The 18,113-nt window shown below is 38.5% G+C and overlaps 1 protein-coding gene across 1 annotated transcript; it reads left to right on the plus strand.

The window, feature by feature from the left end:
- Positions 1–511: 511 nt before the first annotated feature.
- LOC117011445 (retinoic acid receptor RXR-beta-like) lies at positions 512–13,031 on the plus strand (the record flags this gene model as incomplete). The annotated part of the gene is made up of 5 exons (XM_033086819.2): positions 512–749; positions 2,973–3,105; positions 7,042–7,133; positions 9,291–9,396; positions 12,662–13,031. Coding segments are annotated over 5 exons (717 nt in total), but the record flags the coding sequence as incomplete, so codon positions are not given.
- Between the last annotated feature and the right edge of the window lie 5,082 nt (positions 13,032–18,113).

Consider the following 18,113-nt stretch of genomic DNA (forward strand, 5'->3'; position numbering starts at 1 on the left):
TTTTCTGCAGGTTCCAAATTCACCCCAAAATTTGGAATTTTCCCCCAAATTTCACCATTTTAGAGCAAATTTTCCTTTTTTTTTGCTGTTTTTTTGCCATTTTTTTCCCATTTTCCCCGTTTTTTGCCCAATTCCCGCCAGGGTTTTTTCCAGAATTTTCCCTGCAGGACTCCTGGAAACAATTTGTGAAGTCTTAGAATTTTCTGCAGGTTCCAAATTCACCCTAAAATTTGGAATTTCCCCCTAAATTTCACCATTTTAGAGCAAATTTTCCCTTTTTTTTACCATTTTTTACCCATTTTCCCCATTTTTTGCCCAATTCCCGCCAGCTTTTTTCCAGAATTTTCCCTGCAGGACTCCTGGGAACAATTTGTGAATTCTTAGAATTTTCTGCAGGTTCCAAATTCACCTCAAAATTTGGGATTTTCCCCCTAAATTTCACCATTTTAGAGCAAATTTTCCCTTTTTTTTCCCCGTTTTTCCTCATTTTCCGCCCGTTTTTCCCCATTTTTTGGCCGATTCCCGCCGGGTTTTTTCCAGAATTTTCCTGGGATGGGTTTGGGAATTGTGGGAATGTCGGGGGGGGTCTCAATTTGCCCCGAAATCGCCCCAAATTCAGCCCAATGACCCGGTGACCAACATCTGCCAGGCGGCCGACAAGCAGCTCTTCACCCTCGTGGAGTGGGCCAAGAGGGTTCCCCACTTCTCGGGGCTCCCCTTGGACGACCAGGTCATCCTCCTCAGGGCAGGTCAGACTCTAAAAAATTGGGTTTGGGGAAAATTTGGGGGGATTGTGGGGTTTGGGGAATTTTTTGGGATTTTTTTGGGACTTTTTGGGATTTTTTTGGGGTTTTATGGAGGTTCTTTTGGAATTTTTTGGCGGTTTTTTGGGATTTTTTTTTGATTTTTTGGGGTTTTTTGGGGGGGGTTTGGGATTTTTGGGGGAATTTTTAGGGTTTTTATGGGGGTTTTTTTGGATTTTTTGGGGGATTTTTTTCAGGATTTTTTGAGGATTTTTTGGGATTTTATGGGGGATTTTTTTTTTTTTGGGGGGTGGGTTTGGGGTTTTTGGGGGATTTTTTTTGTAATTTTTGGGGTTTTTTGGTGTTTTTTGGGGGATTTTTGGGGATTTTTTGGGGGGTTTTACAGGGTTTTTTTGGGATATTTTGGGGGAATTTTTTGTGGGTTTTTGGGGTTTTTATGTGTTTTTTGGGGTTTTTTATGGATTTTTAATGGATTTTTTAGGGATTTTTTAAGGATTTTTTTGGGGTTTTATGGGGTTTTTTTGGGATTTTTTAGGGATTTTTTTGGTATTTTCTGGAATTTTTGGGAGATTTTTCGGGATTTTTTAGGGGACTTTTTTTGGTTTTTTGGGATTTTTTGGGGATTTTTTTTAGAAATTTTACGGGGATTTTTTGGGATTTTTTTGGGGATTTTTTGGGATTTTTTTAGGAATTTTTGGGGTTTTTTTGGGGGAAATTTGGGGATTTTTCAGGGATTTTTTTGGGATTTTTTGGGATTTTGTTTGGGTTTTATGGGGTTTTTTGGGGGATGTTTTGGGGTGTTTTTGGGACGTTTTTGTGAATTTTCGGGTTTTTTTGGGGGGTTTTATGGGATTTTTTTGGGTATTATTTAGGGATTTTTTTTTGATTTTTCAGTGTTTTTTAGGGGATTATTTGGGGATTTTTTGAGGATTTTTTGGGATTTTTTTGGGAATTTTTAGGGGTTTTTTTGGGTTTTTTTGGGGATTTTTTGAAAAATTTTCGGATTTTTTGGGTTATTTTTGGGAGATTTATTGGAATTTTATAGGGTTTATTTTTTTGGATGTTTACAGATTTTTTGGGTATTTTTTGGGTATTATTTGGGATTTTTTGGGATTTATTTGGGATTTTTTTGGGGATTTTTTTTTTTTGGGGGGGTCTGGGGGACCAAGAGGGTTCCCCACTTCTCGGGGCTCCCCTTGGATGACCAGGTCATCCTCCTCAGGGCAGGTCAGAAACAATTCTGGGGCATTTTGGGGGGTTTGGGGGGTTTTGGGATTTTTTGGGATTTTTTTGGGATTTTTTTGGGGTTTTTTTGGGGGGGTTTTGGGGGTTTTTTGGGATTTTTTTAGGAATTTTTGGGGTTTTTTCGGGGGGTTTTTTGGGGAATTTTGGGGATTTTTTAGGGATTTTTTCGGGGATTTTTGGGATTTTTTGAGGGTTTTTTCGGGACTTTTTTGGGATTTTTTTGGAATTTTAGGGATTTTTTTTGGGTTTTATGGGGTTTTTTTGGGGGATTTTTTGGGGTTTTTTTGGGACGTTTTTGTGAATTTTTGGGATTTTTTCGGGTATTATTTAGGGATTTTTTTTTGATTTTTCAGTGTTTTTTAGGGGGTTATTAGGTGGGGATTTTTTGAGGATTTTTTGGGATTTTTTGGGGAATTTTTAGGGTTTTTTTCGGTTTTTTTTGGGGATTTTTTGAAAAATTTTTGGATTTTTTTGGGATTTTTTGGGATATTTTTGGGAGATTTATTGGGATTTTATGGGGTTTATTTTTTTTGATTTTTACAGATTTTTTGGGGATTTTTTTTTGAATTTTCTGGGATTTTTTGGGATTTATTTGGGATTTTTTGGGGGATTTTTTTTTTTGGGGTGTCTGGGGAGGCCAAGAGGGTTCCCCACTTCTCGGGGCTCCCCTTGGACGACCAGGTCATCCTCCTCAGGGCAGGTCAGAAACAATTCTGGGGCATTTTGGGGGGTTTGGGGGTTTGGGGGATTATTGGGAATTTTTTGGTGAATTTTTGGGGTTTTTTGGGATTTTTTTGGGATTTATGGGGATTTTTGGGGGAATTTTTTTTTCTTTTGGGTTTTTTTTGGGAATTTTGGGGAATTTTTGGGGGATTTTTTGGGTGGATTTCAATGTTTTCCCATGGATTTCACTTCTTCCCACCCCAAAATCCCCAAATCCCCCCAAAATTCCCAATTTTCCAGGCTGGAACGAGCTGCTGATTGCGTCGTTCTCGCACCGCTCCATCGCGGTCAAGGACGGGATCCTGTTGGCCACGGGGCTGCACGTGCACCGGAACAGCGCCCACAGCGCCGGCGTGGGCGCCATCTTCGACAGGTGGGGCATTCCCGAAATTCTGGGGGGTTGGGGGTCCCAAAATTCCCAAAAAACCAAAAAAACCCCGAGGAAATCAGACCGGGTTTGGCGGAGTTACGGGAAAAAGTTCCCGAAAAAATCCCGAATTGGATTCGCCCCAAATCCTGAAAAAATCCCCAAAAATTCCCCAAAATTGGATTGATCCCAATGCCAAAAAATTCCCAAAAACTTGGAATTCCAAAAAAATTCCCAAAAATAAAAAAAATTCCCCCCAAATTAAAAAAAAAAATTCCCCCTAAAAATCCTAATAATTTTCCCAAAAAATCCCCAAAAATCCAAAATTTTCCCAAAAATCCCAAATTTGATTCATCCCAATCCCAAGAAATTCATCCTGAGTCAACTACAAATGATGGGATTGGGGAATTCCCAAAATTTGGGGGGGTTGGGGTCCCAAAATTCCAGAAAAAACAAAAAAAACCCCGAGGAAATCGGGCCGGGTTTGGCGGAGTTACGGGAAAAAATTCCCGAAAAAATCCCGAATTGGATTCGCCCCAAATCCCAAAAAAATCCCAAAAAATCCAAAATTCTCAAAAATCCCAAATTGGATTCACCCAAAGCCAAAAAATTCCCAAAAATTTGAATTTCCCCAAAAAATCCCAAAAATCCTAAAAATTCCCCTAAAAATCCCTAAAAAAATTCCCCCCAAAATTGCCCAAAATCTCAAAAATTTTCCCCAAAAAGTTCCCAAAAATCCAAAATTGCCAAGAATCCCAAATTGGATTCACCCAATGGCAAAAAATCCAAAAAACCTGAAATTCAAAAAAAATTTGCCCCAAAATTAGCAAAAATCCCAAAAAATTCCTCTAAAAATTCCAAAAAAAATCCGAAGTTGGATTCGTCCCAAATGCCAAAAAAATCCAAAAAAATTCCCCAAAATTGGATTGACCCCAATGCCAAAAAATTCCCAAAAACCTGGAATTCCAAAAAAATTCCCAAAAATAAAAAAAATTCCCCCCAAATTAAAAAAAAAAACCTCCCCCTAAAAATCCTAGTAATTTTCCCAAAAAATCCCCAAAAATCCAAAATTTTCCCAAAAATCCCAAATTTGATTCATCCCAATCCCAAGAAATTCATCCTGAGTCAACTACAAATGATGGGATTGGGGAATTCCCAAAATTTTGGGGGGGTTGGGGGTCCCAAAATTCCAGAAAGAACAAAAAAAAACGTGAGGAAATCGGGCCGGGTTTGGCGGAGTTACGGAAAAAAGTTCCCAAAAAAATCCCGAATTGGATTCGCCCAAATCCCAAAAAAATCCCAAAAAATCCCAAATTCTCAAAAATCCCAAATTGGATTGACCCAAAGCCAAAAAATTCCCAAAAATCTGAATTTCCAAAAAAATTCCCAAAAATTCCCCTAAAAATCCCTAAAAAAATTCCCCCTAAAATTGCCCAAAATCTCAAAAATTTTCCCAAAAAATTCCCAAAAATCCAAAATTGCCAAGAATCCCAAATTGGATTCACCCAAAGCCAAAAAATTCCCAAAAGTATGAAGTTCCAAAAAAATCCCCCCAAAATTTGCAAAAATAAAATCTCCAAAATTTCCCAAGAATTCCAAAAGAATCCCAAGTTGTATTCATCCCAAATCCCAAAATTTTCCCAAAAAATTCCCCAAAATTGGATTGACCCCAATGCCAAAAAATTCCCCAAAATCTGAAATTCCAAAAAAATTCCCCCAAATCCCCCCAAAAATTAAAAAGAAATTCCCCCCAAAAATCCCAAAAATTTTCCCAAAAATTTCCCAAAAATCTGAAATTCTGAAAAATCCTAAATCTGAATTTTGATGAAATTTTCTGGGAATTTTGACGGAATTTTGATGGAATTTTCTGGTAATTTTCTGGGAATTTTGGGGAAATTTTGATGGATTTTTTTTTTAATTTCATGGAATTTTGATGGCATTTTATGGGAATTTTATGGGAATTTCAGTGAAATTTCAGTGGAATTTTCTGGGAATTTTGTTGAAATTTCTGGAAATTTTGGTGAAATTTTTACAGAGTTTTCTGGGAATTTCAATGAAATTTTGATGGAATTTTTTTGGTATTTTGGTGATATTTCAATGGAATTTTCTGGGAATCTTAATGACATTTCAATTGAATTTTCTGGGAAATTTCTGGTAATTTTGATGGAATTTTGATGCAATTTTTGGGAAATTTCAATGAAGTTTTGATGGAATTTTCTGGAAATTTTGATGTAATTTCAATGGAATTTTCTGGAAATATTGTGGGAATTTAGATGAAATTTTAAATTTATTTTTTTGGGAATTTCAATGCAATTTCATTGAAATTTTGTGGGAATTTTGTGGGAATTTTGTGGGAATTTTCTGGGTATTTTGTGGGTATTTTGGTGGAACTTTGATGGAATTTTGGTGAAATTTCAATTAAATTTTCTGGGTATTTTGATGGCATTTACATGGAATTTTCTGGGTACTTTCTGGGAACTTTGGTGAAATTTTCTGGCAATTTCAATGAAATTTCAATGGAATTTTCTGGGAATTTTGATGGAATTTCTATGGAATTTTCTGGGAATTTTTATGGAATTTTCTGGGAATTTCAATGAAATTTTAATGGAATTTTGATGGAATTTTGATGAGATTTCCATGGAATTTTCTGGGTATTTTGTGGGAATTCTGGTGAAATTGTGATGGAATTTTAGTTAAATTTCCATGGAATTTTCTGGGAATTTTAATGGAATTTTGATGGAATTTTCTGGGAATTTGCTGGGAATTTTAATATAGTTTTGATGGAATTTTCTGGGAATTTTAAGGAAATTTTGATGGAATTTCCATGAAATTTTCTGAGAATTTAAATGAAATTTTGATGGTATTTCCATGGAATTTTCTGGGAATTTTAATGAAATTTTGATGGAATTTTCTGGGAATTTTCTGGGAATTTTAATATAGTTTTGATGGAATTTTCTGGGAATTTCAATGAAACTTCAATGGAATTTTCTGCCATTTTTAATGTAATTTCACTGGAATTTTCTGGGTATTTTGTGGGTATTTTGGTGAAATTTTGGTGGAATTTTGATGGAATTTTGGTGAAATTTCCATGGGATTTTTTGGGGCTTTTTGTGGCATTTACATGGAATTTTCTGGGTACTTTCTGGGAATTTTGGTGAAATTTTCTGGGAATTTCAATGAAATTTCAATGGAATTTTCTGCCATTTTTAATGTAATTTCAGTGGAATTTTCTGGGTATTTTGTGGGAATTTTGATGGAATTTTGATGAGATTTCCATGGAATTTTCTGGGAATTTTAATGAAATTTTGATGGAATTTTTATGGAATTTGCTGGGAATTTAAATGAAATTTTGATGGAATTTCTATGGAATTTGCTGGGAATTTTGATGGAATTTCCTGGGAATTTCAATGAAACTTCAATGGAATTTTCTGCCATTTTTAATGTAATTTCAATGGAATTTTCTGGGTATTTTGTGGGGATTTTGGTGAAATGTTGATGGAATTTTGATGGAATTTTCTGGGTATTTTGATGGAATTTACATAGAATTTTCCGGGTATTTTCTGGGAATTTTGGTGAAATTTCCTGGGAATGTCAATGAAATTTCAATGAAATTTCAATGGAATTTTCTGGGAATTTTGGTGGAATTTCACTGTAATTTTCTGGGTATTTTGTGGGAATTTTGATGAAATTTTGATGGAATTTTGATGGAATTTTGGGGAAACTTCCATGGAATTTTCTGGGTATTTTGTGGGAATTCTGGTGAAATTCTGACGGAATTTTGATGGAATTTCATTGGAATTTCATTCAAATTTCATTGGAATTTCATCTGAATTTCATCAGAATTTTTTTTTTTTTTTGAGATTTTTGGGGCAGATTTTGGGATTTTTGGGAATTTGAGAATTGAGGAACTTTGGGAATTGAGGAATTTTGGGAATTTCCCAGGGTGCTGACAGAGCTGGTGTCCAAGATGAGGGACATGAGGATGGACAAGACGGAGCTCGGCTGCCTCAGAGCGATCATCCTCTTCAACCCCGGTGGGTTCGGGGGGAAAACGCGGGGATTTGGGAAAAATGGGGAAAAAATGAGAATTTGGGGGAAAAATGGGGAAAAAATGGGGAAAAAATGGGGAAAAAATGGGAATTTGGGGGAAAAAAATGCGGGGAAAATGGGATTTTTGGGGAGAAAATGGGGGAAATTTGGGGGAAAATTGGTGGAAAAATGGGGAAAAAATGGGAAATTTGGGAAATTTTAGGGAAAAAGTGGGAATTTGGGGAAAAATGGGGAAAAAAGGGGTAAAAATGGGAAAGAAAATGGTGGAAAATGGGGAGGAAATGGGACTTTTTGGGGAAAAAATGAGGAATTTGGGGAAAAATCTGTGGGAAAATGGGGAAAAAGGGAATTTGGGAGAAGAAAAGGGAAAAAAAAATCCGGGGAGATTTGGAAAATTTGGGGGGAAATGGCAGAAAAAGGGGAATAATGGGAAATTTTGGGGAAAAAATGGGAGGGAAATGGGGAGAATCTGGGAAATTTGGGGAAAATGGGAGAAAAATGGGGAAAAATGGAATTTTGGGGAAGAAAATGGTGGAAAATGGGGGAAATTTGGGGGAAAATGGGAATTTCAGGGGAAAAAAAAGGGAAATACTGGTTAAAAAATGGGAATTTGGGGGAAAAAATTGGGAAATTTGGGGGGAAAATGGGGAGGAAATGGAAATTTTGGGGGGAAAATGGGGAGAAAAGGGGATTTTGGGGAAAAAACTGGGAGAAAATGGGGAAAAATAGGGAGAAAAATGGGAATTTGGGGGAAAATGGGAAATTTGGGGGGAAAAAGGAAAATTTTGGGAAATGGGAAATTTGGGGAAAATGGGAAATTTGGGGAAAAAGGAAAAATGGGAAATTTGGGGAAAAAATGGACAAAAAAATGGAATTTTGGGGAAAAAATGAGAATTTGGGGGGAACAATCGGGAAAAAATGGGAATTTGAGGGAAAAAATGGAGAGAAAAAAGGGAATTTGGGAAAAATACGGGAATTTTTTGGGATTTTTTTGGGGGATTTGGATATTTTTGGGATTTCCAGGCTGATTTTTGGGGTGAATTTTGGGGTTTTTGGGTTTTTCAGATGCCAAGGGGCTCCAAAACCCTCAGAAATTGAATTTTTTTTGGGTGAATTTTTGGGGTTTGAGGTGAAATTTTTGGGGTTTGAGGTGAAATTTTTGGGTTTTTGGGTTGGATTTTTTTTGGTTTTTTTTTCCAAGCTGATTTTTGGGGTGAATTTTGGGGTTTTTTGGTTTTTCAGATGCCAAGGGACTCCAAAACCCCTCAAAAATTGAATTTTTTGGGTGAATTTTGAGTTTTTTGGGTGGAATTTTTGGGATTTTGGGTGGAATTTTTTTGGTTTTTTTCCCCTGGTTATTTTTGGGGTGAATTTTGGGTTTTTTGGGTGTTTCAGATGCCAAGGAGCTCTCAAACCCGTCAGAAATTGAATTTTTTGGGTGAATTTTTGGGGTTTTTGGGTGGAATTTTTTGGGTTTTTGGGTTGGAATTTTTTTTGGTTTTTTTCCCAGGTTATTTTTGGGGTGAATTTTGGGTTTTTTGGGTGTTTCAGATGCCAACGGGCTCCGAAAATTGAATTTTTTGGGTGAATTTTGAGGTTTTTGGGTGGAATTTTTGGGGTTTTGGGTTGGAATTTTTTTGGGTTTTTTTCCAGGCTGATTTTTGGGGTGAATTTTGTGGATTTTGGGTGTTTCAGATACCAAGGGGCTCCTGAAATTGAGTTTTTTGGGTGAACTTTGAGGTTTTTGGGTGGAATTTTTGGGATTTTGGGTGGAACTTTTTTGGGTTTTTTTCCAGGCTGATTTTTGGGGTGAATTCTCTGGATTTTGGCATTTTTCAGATGCCAAGGGGCTCTCGAACCCCTCAGGAATTGAATTTTTTGGGTGAATTTTGAGGTTTTTGAGTGGAATTTTTAGGGATTTTTGGTATCTGGATATTTTTGGGATTTCCAGGCTGATTTTTTGGGGTGAATTTTGGGATTTTTGGGTTTTTCAGATGCCAAGGGGCTCCGAAAATTGAATATTTTGGGTGAATTTTTGGATCTTTGGGTGGAATTTTTGGGGTTTTTGGGTTGGATTTTTTTTTTTTATTTTTTTCCCAGGTTATTTTTGGGGTGAATTTTGGGTTTTTTGGGTGTTTCAGATGCCAAGGGGCTCTCAAACCCATCGGAGGTGGAGCTGCTGAGGGAGAAGGTTTACGCCTCGCTCGAGTCCTACTGCAAACAGAAATACCCTGAGCAGCAGGGCAGGTGAGCAATGGGCTGGAAAATGCAGAATTTGGGCAAAAAAATTGGGGAATTTGGGCAAAAAAATTGAAAAGCAGGAAAAGAAATGGGGGAAATGGGAAATAAAGGAAAAAAAATGGGAAAAAATGGAAAAAAAATGGGAAAAAAAAGTAAAAAATTGGGAAAAAATTGGGAAAAAAAAGCAAAGAAAGGGGTGTAAAATGGGGAAAAAATGAGGTAAAATGGGAAAAAAGGGAAAAAATGAAAAAAATTTTAAAAATGGGGGGAAATGAGAAAAAATGAGGAAAAAATGGGGAAAAATGAGGAAAAAATGGGGAAAAATGAGGAAAAAATGGGGAAAAAATGGAAAAAAATGAGGAAAAAAGTAAGGAAAAAATGGAAAAAATGGGGAAAATAAGGAAAATAATGGAAAATAAAAGGGGAAAGAAAGGGGAAAAATGAGGAAGAAAAAAGGGAAAGAAAGGAAAAAATGGGAAAAAAGGGAAATAAAAAGGGAAAAATGGGGAAAAAGAAGAAAAAAAGGAAAATAAAGGAGGGAAAAGGAGGGAAAAAAATGGAAAAAAGGAAAATAAAAGGGGGGAAAGTGGAGGAAAAGAAGGAAAATAAAAAGGGAAAAAAATGGGGGAAAAAAGCAAAATAAAAAGGAAAAAAGGGAAAATAAGGAAAATAAAAGGGGGAAAAATTGGGGAAAATGAGGGAAAAAAAGGAAAATAAAAGGGGGGAAAATGGGAAAAAAGAAGGAAATTAAAGGGGAAAAAAGGGGAAGAAAAGGAAAATAAAAAGGGGGAAAAAGAAGCAAAAAAGGGGCATAAAAATGAAAAAATGGGGAAAAAATGAGGAAAAAATGGGGGAAAAATAGGAGAAAAAATTGTAAAAAAGGAGCAAAAATGGGGCAAAAAAGGGGCATAAAAATGGGGAAAAAATGTGAAAAAAATGGGAAAAAATGAGGAAAAAATGGAAAAAAAAGATAAACAAATGTAGAAAAAATGGGAAAAAATTTGAAAAAATTTAGAAACTTTAGAGCAAGGTGGAATTTTGATTTTTTGGGGTGAAATTTGAGATTTTTGGGTCGTTTCAGGTTGGCCAAGCTGTGACTCCATCGGCCTCAAGTGCCTGGAGCATCAAAAGGGAAATAAAGGAAAAAATGGGAAAAGTGAAGGGAAATAAAAGGGAAAAATGGGAAAAAATGAGGAAAAAATGGGGGAAAAAAATAGGAAAAAATGGAGAAAAAATGGAAAAAAAATAGGAAAAAATGGAGAAAAAATGGAAAAAAAATGGAAAAAAATGGTAAAAAAATGGAGAAAAAATGGGAAAAAATGTGAAAAAAATGAGAAAAAAAAGAGAAAAAAATTGAAAAAAAATGAGGAAAAAACCAGGAAAAAATATGAAAAAAATTCAGAAGGTTTAGGGCAAGGTGGGAATGCAGAATTTGAGGTGAAATTTGAGATTTTTGGGTCGTTTCAGGTTGGCCAAGCTGTGGCTCCATCGGCCTCAAGTGCCTGGAGCATCAAAAGAGAAAAATGGGAAAAAATGGGAAAAAAGAGGGAAAATAAAAGGGGAAAATTGGAAAAATGAAGGGAAATAAATGGGAAAAAATGGGAAGAATAAAGGAAAACAAAAGACAAAATAAGGAAAATAAATAGAAAAAAAAGGATCGTAAAAAATGGGAAAAAATGAGGAAAAAATGAGGAAAAAATGGTAAAAAAATGGAGAAAAAATGGGAAAAAAATGGGAAAAAATATGAAAAAAATTCAGAAGGTTTAGGGCAAGGTGGGAATGCAGAATTTGAGGTGAAATTTGAGATTTTTGGGTCGTTTCAGGTTGACCAAGCTGTGGCTCCATCGGCCTCAAGTGCCTGGAGCATCAAAGGGGAAAAAAAAGGGGAAAAAATGGGGAAAAAAAGGGAAAATAAAAGGGAAAAAGTGGGAAAATGAAGGAAAATATAAGAAAAAAATGGGAAAAAATGAGGAAAAAATGGGGAAAAAATGGGAAAAAAAGGAGAAAAAATGAGGCAAAAATGGAGAAAAAATGAGGAAAAAATGGAGAAAAAATGGGAAAAAAATGAGAAAAAAATTGAAAAAAAATGAAGAAAAAAATAGGAAAAAATATGAAAAAAATTCAGAAGGTTTAAGGCAAGGTGGGATTGCAGAATTTGAGGTGAAATTGGAGATTTTTGGGTCGTTTCAGGTTCGCCAAGCTGCTGCTGAGGCTGCCGGCGCTGCGCTCCATCGGCCTCAAGTGCCTGGAGCATCAAAGGGGAAAAAAGGGAAAAAATGAGAAAAAAGAGGGAAAATAAAAGGGGAAAATGGGGAAAATGAAGGAAAAAATGGGGAAAAAATGGGAAAAAATGGTGGAAAAAATGAAGAAAAAATGGAGAAAAAATGGAGAAAAAATGAAGAAAAAATGGAGAAAAAATGAGGAAAAAATGGAGAAAAAATGGGAAAAAAATGAGAAAAAATTTGAAAAAAATTGGAAAAAAAATGGGAAAAAATGTGGAAAAAAATCAGAAGGTTTAGGGCAAGGTGGGAATGCAGAATTTGAGGTGAAATTTGAGATTTTTGGGTCGTTTCAGGTTGGCCAAGCTGTGGCTCCATCGGCCTCAAGTGCCTGGAGCATCAAAGGGGAAAAAATGGGAAAAAATGGGAAAAAAGAAGGAAAATAAAAGGGAAAACTGGAGAAAATGAAAGGAAATAAAAGAGAAAAATGGGAAAAAATGAGGAAAAAAATAGAGAAAAAATGGAGAAAAAATGGGAAAAAATGTGAAAAAAATGAGAAAAAAAAGAGAAAAAAATTGAAAAAAAATGAGGAAAAAGTAGGAAAAAATATGAAAAAAATTCAGAAGGTTTAAGGCAATGTGGGAATGCAGAATTTGAGGTGAAATTTGAGATTTTTGGGTCGTTTCAGGTTGGCCAAGCTGTGGCTCCATCGACCTCAAGTGCCTGGAGCATCAAAGGGAAAAAAGGGAAAAAATGGGAAAAAAGAAGGGAAATAAAAGGGGAAAATGGGGAAAATGAAGGAAAATAAAAGGGAAAAATGAGAAAAATGAAGGAAAAAATGGGGGAAAAATGGGAAAAAATGGAGAAAAAATGAGGAAAAAATGGAGAAAAAATGGGGGAAAAATCAGGAAAAAATGGTAAAAAAATGGAGAAAAAAATTGAAAAAAAATGGGAAAAAAATGGAGAAAAAATATGAAAAAAATTCAGAAGGTTTAGGGCAAGGTGGGAATGCAGAATTTGAGGTGAAATTGGAGATTTTTGGGTCGTTTCAGGTTCGCCAAGCTGCTGCTGAGGCTGCCGGCGCTGCGCTCCATCGGCCTCAAGTGCCTGGAGCATCTTTTCTTCTTCAAACTCATCGGGGACACCCCCATCGACACTTTCCTCATGGAGATGCTCGAGGCTCCCCACCAACTCTCCTGAAAAAAAATCCTGGGATTTGGGATTTTAACACCCCCCAAAAAAAAAAATTTAAAAAAAAAAAAAAATCCCCAGCGAGAAATTCGCGGATTTTTTTTTGGTCGATTCGGTTTTTTTGTCCCTTCTTCTCGTTGCTCCCTATGGGTGCTCAGAGGGGAAAAATTTGGGGAACCCCCCAAAAAATCCTGGGAGAGGTTTCCTAAATTTTTCCCCAAATTTTCCCAAATTTTTCCCAATTTTTTTCCCATTTTTCCCCCATTTTTTTCCCCGTTTTTCCCAATTTTCACTTTTTCTCCCCCATTTTCCGCCCCCTCCTTGCTCCCTATGGGTGCTCAGAGGGGAAAAATTTGGGGAATCCTCCCAAAAAAAACTGTGAGAGGTTTCCTAAATTTTTCCCCAAATTTTCCCAAATTTTTCCCAATTTTTCCCACTTTTCTGCCATTTTTTCCCATTTTTCCTCCCATTTTTCTCCATTTTTTGCTTTTTCCGCCCCCTCCTTGCTCCCTATGGGTGCTCAGAGGGGGAAAAATTTGAGGAATCTCCACAAAAAAAACCTGGGAGAGGTTTCCCAATTTTTTCCCCAAATTTTCCCAAATTTTTCCCAATTTTTTTTCCCATTTTTCCGCCATTTTTTTTCAGTTTTTCCTCCCATTTTTCCCAATTTTCGGCTTTTTCCGCCCCCTCTTTGCTCCCTGTGGGTGCTGAGAGAGGGAAAATTTTGGAGAACCCCCCAAAAAAAACTGTGAGAGGTTTCCTAAATTTTTTCCCAAATTTTCCCAAATTTTTCCCAATTTTTTTTCCTATTTTTTCCCCCATTTTTTTTGGTTTTTCCTCCCGTTTTTCCAATTTTTGCTTTTTTTCTCCCATTTTTTGTCCCCTCCTTGCTCCCTATGGGTGCTCAGAGGGGAAAAAATTTGGAGAACCCTTCCAAAAAATCCTGGGAGAGGTTTCCTAAATTTTTTCCCCTATTTTTCCCAAATTTTCCAGGTTTTTTTCCCATTTTTTCACCCATTTTTCCATATTTTCATTTTTTTCCCCCCATTTTCCCTTCCCTCCTTGCTCCCTATGGGTGCTCAGAGGGGGAAAATTTTGGGGAACCCCCCTAAAAAATTTTGGGGGGGAATCTCCCAATTTTTCCCCCCAATTTTCCCAATTTTTCCCTTTTTTTCCCACATTATTCCGATTTTTCCCCATTTTTTTCCTCAATTTCCCCAATTTTTCCCCAATTTTTTTCCCAATTTTTCCCCAATTTTCCTCCAAATTTTCCCTCATTTTTTTCCAATTTTCCCACAAATTTTCCCCAATTTTTCCCCGATTTTTTTCAATTTTTTCCCATTTCCCCCCAATTTTCCCCCAAATTTTCCCATTTTTTCCCCAAATTTTCCCAATTTTTTTCCTTTCGTGTCTTTGGGGCAAATTTGGGGGATCCCCAAAATCCCCCCCTCAATTTTCAGCCCCTCCCCCCTCCATTTTTGGGAGGAATTCCCCAAAATCCCCAAAATTTTCCTCAAAATTCCCAAATTTTCCCTCCCCCCCCCCCCCCGAGCACTTTGGCCCCTCCCAATCCCCATTCTGGGAGGGGTCGGGAGATTCCAAATTCCCCAAAAAAAGGGGGGGAAAAATTTTTTTATCGCTGCCCCTCCCTAAAAAAATCCCAAAAAATTTCCCCAAAAAATTCCAAAAATTCCCAAATTTCCCCAAATTTCCTTTTCCCTCCCCAAAAAAAGCTTTGGATTTTCAGTGAATAAAAGTTGCTGCTTCTCAGTGAAATTTTGGTGCTGTTTTGGTGTTTTTTGGGGGGGAAATTTGGGATTTTTGGGGGTTTGGGGGAGGAAATTTGGGAATTTTGGGGGGAATTTTGGGATTTTTTTGGGGGGATTTGGAATTTTTGGGAGGAATTTTGGATTTTTTGGGAGGAATTTTGGGATTTGGGGAGGGAATTTGGGATTTTTGGGGAGAATTTGGGATTTTTTGGGAAATTTGGGGGAGAATTTGGGATGAATATTGGGATTTTTGGGGGAAATTTTGGGGGATTTTGGGAGGAAATGTGGAAATTTCAGGATGAATTTTGGGATTTGGGGAGGAAATTTGGGAATTTTGGGGAGATTTTTGGGGTTTTTTTGAGTTTTGGGATTTTGGAGGGAAAAATTTTGGCATTTTGGGAGGAATTTGGGATTTCTGGAGAATTTGGGGGGGGAAATTTTGGGATTTTTGGGGGGAACTTTTGGGATTTTGGGGATGGAATTTTGGGAATTTTGGAGGAATTTTCCAGGATTTTTTGGGGGGGATTTTTTTTTTATTTTCCAGGATTTTGGAACCCCCAAAATTTGAGAAATCTCCCCCCTAAAAAATCCCCAAAATTCGCATTTTTTGGGTGTAAATCCTGAATTTTTTTGGGATTTTTTGGGGGGGAAATTTTGGGATTTTCCAGAATTTAAGAACCCCCAAAATTTAAGAAACCCCCCCAAAAAATCCCCAAAATTTGCATTTTTGGTTTTTTTTTTTGTGCCAAGATGTGGAAGTTTTTTGGGGATTTTTTCCAGGATTTTGGGATCCCCAAAATTCGATTTTTTGGGTTATTTTTTGGGTGAGAATCCGGATTTTTTGGGGGATTTTTTTCCAGGATTTTGGGATTTTTTGGGGGGGGGGGATTTCTTCGAATTTTTCCAGAATTTTGGTACCCCCAAAATTTGAGAAACCCCCCCAAAAAAATCCCCAAAATTTGCATTTTTTTTGGGTGTAAATCCTGAATTTTTTGGGGATTTTTTTCCAGGATTTTGGGATTTTTTTGGGAGAATTTTTTTTCATTTTCCAGGATTTTGGGACCCCTAAAATTTGAGAAACACCCCTAAAAAAAAGTCCCCAAAATTCGCATTTTTTGGGTGTTAATCCTGATTTTTTTGTTTTTTTTGTCCCAGAAAAAAGCTGCGATTTTTTAAAAAAATTCATTTATTTTTATTTTTTTATTTTTGGGCGGGGCCCTTCCCTAAATTTTTGGGTTTTGCCCAAAAATTCCCTCGGGTGGTTCCCAAAATTTCGGGAGCACAGAGGGAGCTCTGTGAGCTCGGCCTGAAAGGAGCGACTGTGCCAAAAATTTGGGAATCGGCCAAAAAAAACGGGAATGAGGAGAGGGGGGAGGGAAATGGGGAGAGAAAAGAGAGAATTGGGAAAAAAATGGGAAAAAATGGGGAAAAAAAGGGAAAAAATTTGGATAAAGTGAGGGGAAAATGGGGGAAAATTTGGGATAAAATGAGGGGAAAATGGGGAAAAAATGGGAAAAAATGTGTAAAAAATTGGGATAAAAATGGTATAAAAAAAGGGAAAAAATGGGGAAAAATTTGGGATAAAATGAGGGGAAAATGAGGGGAAAATGGGGAAAAAATGGGGAAAAAATGGGGAAAAATGGGAAAAAATGGGAAAAAATGGGAAAAAATTTGGGATAAAAATGGGGGGAAAAATGGGGGAAAAATGGGAAAAAAATGGAAAAAATGGGGGAAAAAAGGGAAAATAATTTGGGATAAAAATGGGGGGAAAAATGGGGATAAAAAGGGGTAAAAAGGGGAAAAATGGGAAAAATGGGGGAAAATTGGGAAAAATTGGGATAAAATGGGGAAAAATTGGGGGAAAAATGGGGAAAATGGGGAAAAATGGGGAAAAAATGGGGATAAAATTGGGATAAAAATGGGAAAAATGGGGAAAAAATTGGGAAAAAATGGAAAAAAATGAGGATAAAAATGGGGGGAAAAAAGGAAAAATGGGAAAACAATTGGGATAAGAAGGGGGAACATGGGGAAAAATGGGAAAAAGTGGGAAAAATGGGGAAAAAATTGGGAAAAAATTGGAAAATAATTGGGATAAAATGGGGAAAAATTGGGGGGGAATGGAGAAAAATGGGGAAAAAATTGGGGGGAAAAATGGGGAAAAAAATTTGGGATACAAAGGGGAAAATGGGGATAAAAATGGGGGGAAAAAAAGGAAAAAAGGGAAAAATCTGGGATAAAAATGGGGAAAAAATTTGGAATAAGAAGGGGAAAAATTGGGGATAAAACCAAAAATGGGGAAAATGGAAAAAAATTGGGAAAAAAACCCCAAAAATGGGGAAAATGGAGCGGAAATGGGAAAAGGGGGAGGGGAAACCGGCAGGGCAGGTCCAGTTCATCCCAGTCCATCCCAGTTCCATCCCAGTCCCTCCCAGTCCATCCCAGTTCATTCCCAGTTCATCCCAGTTCATCCCAGTCCCTCCCAGTTCATCCCAGTCCGTCCCAGTCCGTCCCAGTCCATCCCAGTCCCTCCCAGTCCCTCCCAGTTCATCCCAGTCCCTCCCAGTCCCTCCCAGTCCCTCCCAGTTCATTCCCAGTCCCTCCCAGTCCATCCCAGTCCCTCCCAGTTCATTCCCTGTCCCTCCCAGTCCCTCCCAGTCCCTCCCAGTCCATCCCAGTCCATCCCAGTCCCTCCCAGTCCATCCCAGTCCCTCCCAGTTTATCCCAGTCCATCCCAGTCCCTCCCAGTTCATTCCCTGTCCCTCCCAGTCCCTCCCAGTCCCTCCCAGTCCATCCCAGTCCATCCCAGTCCCTCCCAGTTTATCCCAGTCCATCCCAGTCCATCCCAGTCCATCCCAGTCCCTCCCAGTCCATCCCAGTCCCTCCCAGTCCATCCCAGTCCATCCCAGTTCCCTCCCAGTTTATCCCAGTTCCCTCCCAGTCCATCCCAGTCCATCCCAGTCCCTCCCAGTCCCTCCCAGTTCATTCCCAGTCCATCCCAGTTTATCCCAGTCCCTCCCAGTTCCCTCCCAGTCCCTCCCAGTCCCTCCCAGTCCCTCCCAGTCCGTCCCAGTCCCTCCCAGTCCGTCCCAGTTCCCGGGGCGGGCTCACTGGGGGAGGTCCCGGGTTCGGTTCCCTCTCCCTCACTCGGGCCCCGCTCGCTCCCGGGGCCGCCTCGTCCCGCGCCTGTCGCGACACCGCGGGGGTTCTGTCGCGATATCGCGGCTCTGTCGCGGCCCCGCCATGGCCGCGCGGGCGCCGCTGCTGCTGCTGCTGGCGGCGATGGGAATCGCGATAGAGACAGAGCCAGGTGCGACTGGGATGAACTGGGGAGACTGGGAGGGACTGGGATGGACTGGGATGGACTGGGGGGGACTGGGATGGAACTGGGATGGACTGGGAATGAACTGGGGGGAACTGGGAATGAACTGGGAGCGAACTGGGGGGCACTAGGGGGAACTGGGAGCGAACTGGAATGTACTGGGATGGACTGGGACTGAACTGGGATGGACTGGGATGGACTGGGATGGACTGGGGGGGACTGGGA

Source organism: Catharus ustulatus, unplaced genomic scaffold (genome assembly GCF_009819885.2).
Source record: "Catharus ustulatus isolate bCatUst1 unplaced genomic scaffold, bCatUst1.pri.v2 scaffold_162_arrow_ctg1, whole genome shotgun sequence".
Classification (NCBI taxonomy): domain Eukaryota; kingdom Metazoa; phylum Chordata; class Aves; order Passeriformes; family Turdidae; genus Catharus; species Catharus ustulatus.